The following is a 6,710-nucleotide window of genomic DNA, read 5'->3' as shown; positions in this document are numbered from 1 at the left end:
CCCCCCCCCCCTGCGTGATACTTTCTCCATTGGTTTAACATGGAGAATGATACTTCGGCAGACCCCCACCCTCCCCTAAACGTATCACGTATTTTGTGAATGACCCCTAATTCTTTTTTAAATTAAGTTTTTATGAATTATCACCTTAGTTACTTTGATTTTTAAATGATAAAATTAAGGAAATGAAAAAAGTAATTTTTTAGGTAACTTGAAGTTACTTTATCTTGTAACTTAAATAATAATAAATGGTACACAAGTCAAGAATAATTAGAGGCCTTTTCTGAACATTGACGTAACAGATTAATACATCCGTGATCAAATTAGTTCCAGAATTCCCAATTACGATCAGTACAAATTGTACATATACATACACACACACATAATACGCTTAACATGAGGTACAAGCAGCTTTCATTTCCGATGTCTATTTTGTTTGTTCTTTAATTTTTACTTATTAGTTTTTACTTTTTATTTTGAAATCAGTTTTTAGTGAACGAACTGCACCTTTTTTGCATTATAGTCCTGAATTTATTTTCCTAGAATTAATAAAAAAGGACACTAAACCGGAAGAGCTCTTTTTTCAGAGCATCATTTTTTATTTTAAAATCCAGGAGTAAAGGAGGGCAATCGTACATCGATCTTATTTTTCTCATACTGCTAGGTGCCTTAAATTTATTCGAGTGAGTCAAGTGAATGATTTAGCAGGATACAATCAAGACTGCGTGTAACATCGCGAAAATTAGCAACTGCCTCTCACCTTCAGAGAATTTTGAGTAAGAGAATTAGACGCTCTCCCGGATCGAGGGTGTGTAACACGACCTCAAGGAATCTTTTGACCATGTAGACTTGAAAATTCATGGATGCATCACAAACAGGAACGGATTTAAATCAAAAAGGACCCTGTAAAATTAATTTATATCGATCTTCTTAATCAAATTCAAAGTTATTGAGTTTTTGCATTGGGGTCCTGATGCTACAATCCCACCGCTGTCACCCAATAATTAACATTGCCAATTTAAATTGTTATTAAAGTGGAGAATATTCTTTATGATTAATTATTCAGTAAATTCTCGTTTTTAGTCTAACAATTTAAATAATAAATACTTATCGAGTTATCTCTGGTTTAGATTAAAATAAAAAAAATGGTCTGAGATTTTAATAGACCATAATGAATTTTTTTTCTATAGTAAAAGTAGATGCGCCCCTGGTGGCTAGCCAGATACAGGTTGTAACGAGATGAATCACCCAGACAACACATCTTTTGGACCAACCAACCCTGCTATGTTTTCTCACGAAACCAATTCGTTTCGCTAACGGACAATAACCACATGTTTTAGTTTTCTTATTTACACCTACCAAAAAATTGGATCAGAATTTTCCAAAGCTAATTAATTAAAACAAGACTTACCCATGGAAAAAAAATTTTGAATTAGAATCAACGGATTCGATCATAATTATATTCTGCACACTGTAACTTGGATTTAATACCGGTTTCGGGCATGTCTTGCAGTGATCTTCAAACTAAATCCAGACCGTCCAAACGTAGACAGTCCGGGTTACTGAACGACTTCTGTTAGATTTGAACACATGACGCTTGACTCTCTTTCCGCAACCAAGTAAATACGGTCTGATTAAATCGAAGTTCCAGAATCTTCTTTAATTTATTCTAATTTCATTATTTAAAAATAGACAATTTTGAAGTAGATATAATATTTAGAATGGTAAAGAGTAAATTTTATTTTTCTATTATTTTTTTGATTCAATTAAGGATTATTTGGGGAAAGGAACATGATGTCATAGCCTATAGAGTGTGATACGTCACCCTCTTCAAAACCTTCACTTATATATTTCGATTCTTATGGAAACATGCATGTATAAAGAATTTCATTCTTTTCGGCTGACCAAAACTACTTATATCTACTGTGATCTGCGATAATCTTTTACGAAGGCTCACGACTGAATTGACTTCTAGCTCGGACGTTGAACCCTTCAAGAAGTTTTAAAAATAGAAGTAAAAGTTGAGATAATTATTTAAATAATGTTTTTAAATTTATTTCTAACAACTCAAGAATGTACCTGCATGCCAAAAATTCTTTTGAACTAAATAAACTACTATTTCTCTGATACTGTAAATCTATTAAACAAGAATGATCTTTAAATAATGCTGAAAATTCCTTTTTTGTATTTAATAAATTCTCGTTCTTTCTCAACTGAAAATTTGTAGATATAACTTCTTATATTTTCCAATTTTTTTTCTAAATAAGGAAATAGTTGTAAATTGTTACAAAAACAGAACTTCCTTAATCAGTGTTGTTAATAAAATTTTAGAATCGTAATTTAAACCTATTTTTCTTTAAATCGGTCAACATTTACCCGCACCCCCGGACTTTTAAAATTAACATGAGGGTTTAAAGGTAAAAGTTTGGGTTGTCAAAAAAATGGAAAAAAGAAGTCATTGTTATTAACTTTTTATAAATTAAGGATCAGTCACTTCTTAGTGAACATGCTAGGAATAATAATATAATCATTATTTTCACACACTATGTGATCACACTAGAAAGATGCACCAAAAATTAAAAATAGGAGATTTATGTAGAATTCATTTTGAAGACGGTATTTTTTGGAATTTTTTCAACATTAACTATTTTTATTCGATAAATGACAAGTTTACAAGTATTTTAAAATAATTTCGAATTATTTAAACTAATGATAATTGTTTAAGCAATTCAAAATAATTTTAAAATACTTGCAATCTTGTCACTTGTCGAAGAGAAATAATTCATGCCGAAAAAAATGCCTTTTTTAGCATGAATGTGACATAAAGCTGCTATTTTGTATTTTTTCGAGACATTTTCCGGCCACAATACAAGGTAATGGGTGGGGGGAGGGGGCAAAATAAAAAGTTATTAGGTGTAAATTATTAATTTAATCTAAACATTAATTTACAAAAAGTTAATAATAAATACTTAGAAAGAAGAAAACTTAAGACAACGAACAAATAGGGAGTGGGGGTGGATACATCAGTAAAAATCGAAAGTGAATTTTACAGGTATAAATTTGAAACACCCTAGTATTAGAAGGGCCTTGATTTGTTAAATCGCTTCTGTAAATTGGTGAAGAAAAACGCAGATTATTTCCTTATTGGTTAACTTCCGAGTCCCAAATAAAAAAAAAGTCGAAACAGTTGATATGCAAGTGGATATCTGTTCTTAGATTTTAACCCTTAACCGACAACACGGTTCTGGATGACACAGATAATTTTTTTTTGCAATATCTCATATTCATACGCCAAACCAAAAGGCTTAGAATAAAAAAATGATGACAAACATAATTGCAATTTAAAAAAAAAAACACCTTTAGTCTCAAATGAATACCTTTTTTAAAGCATACATTATTATATTATTGTTGCGTGAATGTGTATCATTTCAAAAATGTACAGTCCAATTCTAGTGCAAAAGTAATGAAAATTGACAAATTTATTTAATTTTGCGTAAAAAACGGCATTTACAGACCGAAAAAATGCGTTCTCTGGTTATAGTAGGCACTCAAAATTGGTAATGGGTCCATCTGACCCCGTGTGCCCTTTATGTTTCATAGAGGAGGTGTAGCGTTTAAGTGCTATTGATTCAACATTTAAGAAAATATTGCATTTTTTGCAGCAACCTTAATCCAATATGGAAATGGTTCTTCCCCCTAAATTTAGGAGAAAATAAACTCTAAATTTTAAGGTCCCAATACACTGCAGGTCCCTTAGAAGCCGGTCCGGTATCGTAATTCCTAGAACTGCTAGTCCACGCAGTTTCCTATGCGGCAGGGCGAGGAGAGACGGTTGCGACTCTCGCTTCGGAAGGACCGAAGTGCGCGAGTACTCAGTCGAGTATATTGCACAATATTATGCATTCAAATTGGCACTCGGTTCAGGCGGTCCTGATTGTATATGTTTCGAGGATATCGATTGAGTAACAAGGCAAGTACGAGGAAACCCCCGAAACTGTTATTATATGGGACTTAGAGTGTACTTCTGAGGAAGATCTTACACAATGTTTCTCTCTTCCTGGAATCTTTCCGGATTTTTTTGCATTTTTCATAAAATATCTAAACATTTCAGAAAACTACAAACGGTACAAGTAGTACAAACTGTAAGAAAATGTGCCTGTTGGCAAACGGTAGGATGGTAAATGAGAAAAATGAAGATGCGATTTGAAGTCACGCAATGTAATGCAATTTCGCGAATGAAAGGCAGGACCACTACAGTAATTATAGTTATCGCAGCGATGTTCTCAGAACGGTTTGTGGACCCCTCCTCGAGTTTACTGAGAACTGAGAACCAAGTCAGAGGAGGACAGATTGGCCGTTTCTCTTCTTTAAATCCTCAGGAGAAAGAAAGAAAGACAATCAAGAGAGATAGACTTGGAGGTGCAAAAAAGATGGAGAGAGAACGATGCTGATAGAAATCTGAAGTGGGGAGAAGGAGAACTCCTGAGGATGAAAGTTACATGTAATATACACACAGAGAGAATTCAGATAGAAGAGGACACAAGTCGCGAATCTGCGATCCTGGCCAGTCCTGGCAATTCATCATTCGCGCGAGCTTTGAATATCGGTGCGATTCCGGCCAACAATAAAATAATTGACTTTGGTGTTTAGTTTGTGATTTCGAATAAATTAGACAAGACCGCATAAAATGAAGAGGATTCTAATTTTGTTTATGACGCTAGGATTTGTCTCGCTTGCTATGAGCAGGCATCACAGGTAAGATTTTCGGGGATAATTCATTAATTATCCTGGTGAGAAAACTTTTACAAAAAAAGTAAAAAAATAAATAAAATCATTTTTACAGCAATATAAAAATGAATGCAATAAATTACAATAGAAATTACATGAAAGTACAGTTTTTTCTGTTATTCGGTTGTATTTTGTTGTTTTTTTTTGTACTTTTTTTGTATATTGCTGTATTTTATTCAGTGTTGGATTGTAACTTGTTACAAGTGACTAAATTAATGAACAGTTACTGTTTTGAAAAGTAACTGATTTCAATTAAAAAATTTTTCGGTTGAAAGAATATGAACTACTATATTTTTCGTTGACGAATCATCTATTTAGGTAGAAGATTTAACTAATTTAAGGGAAATTGATATACTTTAGTAGAACATTCAACTATTTGAATTAAAAGTAACATTTTTGTTGAAAATTTATTTTTTCGATTTGAAAATGAAAGTCTTTTTTCTTTAAATTAGTCTTTTTGGGTTTAAAATTAAACAATTTAGTGGATTTTTTTCTTTCTTGGCTCAAAATTCGGTTTTTTGGTTTGAATTTAATTGTGTTTGGTTTCAACTTTGAATCTTTTTTGGGTGAAATAATATCATATATTTTTGCTGAAAATTAATGTATTTTATAAAAAATCGAACTATTCTGGTCGACAGTTTAACTAGTTGGCTACGAGAAATACTATAGATTTTTCATTTAAAATCCATATTTCCGATTTAAAAATTTAACTCTTTTTTTTATTAAAAAGCGTTGTTTTTGGTTTGAAAATTCAAACCTTTTGGTATAAAATTTTTTGTAGAGGATTCAGCTATCTTGTTGAAAATTCGTATTTCTTGGTTGTAAATTTAACTACTTGGTTGAAAGTCTAAATTCTTTTTTTTTTAATTCAGTTGTTTGATTGAAGATTTATAATTTTAGTAGAAAATTGATCTCTTTTAATTTCAAATTCGTGTTTTTTTCTTGGGTAGAAAATTCAACTATTTGGTTAGATTTTTAACTTTTATGCATTGTACAGTTCAAATATTTTTTTAAACAGAAATCCAAGCTATAATTTTCAATTCTATAAATTGAAGAATGAATTAAAAAAATTTAATTGTTAAAATCACATCATTTTAATCAATTTTAAGCGAGAAATATTAATTTATACATCAACGTTTGTTTTGGAAAAATTTTAAGTATGCTCTTAAAAATTTGCTTACAAAAAATCATTGAAATTTTTTTCAGAAATCTAATGGAAATTCTTCTATTACCTTAGATGTTAGAACTAAAGTGTTTCCAATAATTTTTCGAAAATCCTACAACATTACAAAAATTACCTTAAAATCATCCAGAATGTTTTTTAAAAATTTTGGAGATATTATTTAAAATTAATTTTTCAAACAAGATTATTTTTAATTTTTCCAGGAATTTTGATAAAAAACGGTTATTCTTTTGAAATCTTTGTTAGCTGATAATAAAAATTTGGTTTTAATCTTTTTAAATATTCTCTGATACAGAACTGAAGTTAGGTGCGTTTGTAACAATTGATATAATGAGAAATAAAATCCATCGCTGTAATCATTAAAGTAACAGTAATGACTGTGCCACTAAATATCTTGGAAAATAAAGTCATACACACTTCTAAATAAGGTTTTCATTCTCATTAAAATATCTTTCCTTATCTAAGTTAATTTACATTAAATTATTTTCAAAAATAAATAGCATCTATGAATTAAAACTATGTTTAATAGATGTGGATATCCAGGAAAAATTTTGATTTAAAAAGATTTTGCATAACTGAAATTGCTGCTAAATCTGTCATTTATTATAATAGTAAAAGTTCTTTATGAAAGTGTAATATTTTTTAAACATTGTAGTTTTTTGTAGAAACTTATGTATTAAATGTCCTACAAAAATTGACAGTGAAGCAAAAGTCGAAATATTGATGCGTGTTTTAAAAGTAT

At 30.5% G+C, this 6,710-nt stretch overlaps 2 protein-coding genes across 2 annotated transcripts in view; one reads left to right on the top strand and one right to left on the bottom strand.

The window, feature by feature from the left end:
- Window positions 1-876: 876 nt before the first annotated feature.
- Window positions 877-6,710, bottom strand: part of LOC117167335 (dynein assembly factor 4, axonemal-like) — a 12,528-nt gene continuing 6,694 nt past the window's right edge. Inside the window, exon 8 of the mRNA XM_033352192.1 lies at window positions 877-900. The gene's annotated coding sequence lies outside the window, so the exon portion shown is untranslated. The remainder of the gene's footprint in view (window positions 901-6,710) is intronic.
- Window positions 4,531-6,710, top strand: part of LOC117167337 (placenta growth factor-like) — a 6,519-nt gene continuing 4,339 nt past the window's right edge. The window contains exon 1 of the mRNA XM_033352193.1: window positions 4,531-4,752. Within this exon, the coding sequence (XP_033208084.1) occupies window positions 4,685-4,752 (68 nt within the window). The 5' untranslated portion in view covers window positions 4,531-4,684. The remainder of the gene's footprint in view (window positions 4,753-6,710) is intronic.

The sequence above is a fragment of the Belonocnema kinseyi genome, chromosome 2 (assembly GCF_010883055.1).
Source record: "Belonocnema kinseyi isolate 2016_QV_RU_SX_M_011 chromosome 2, B_treatae_v1, whole genome shotgun sequence".
Taxonomy (NCBI): Eukaryota; Metazoa; Arthropoda; class Insecta; order Hymenoptera; family Cynipidae; genus Belonocnema; species Belonocnema kinseyi.
This window is presented reverse-complemented; position numbering and strand designations above follow the sequence as displayed.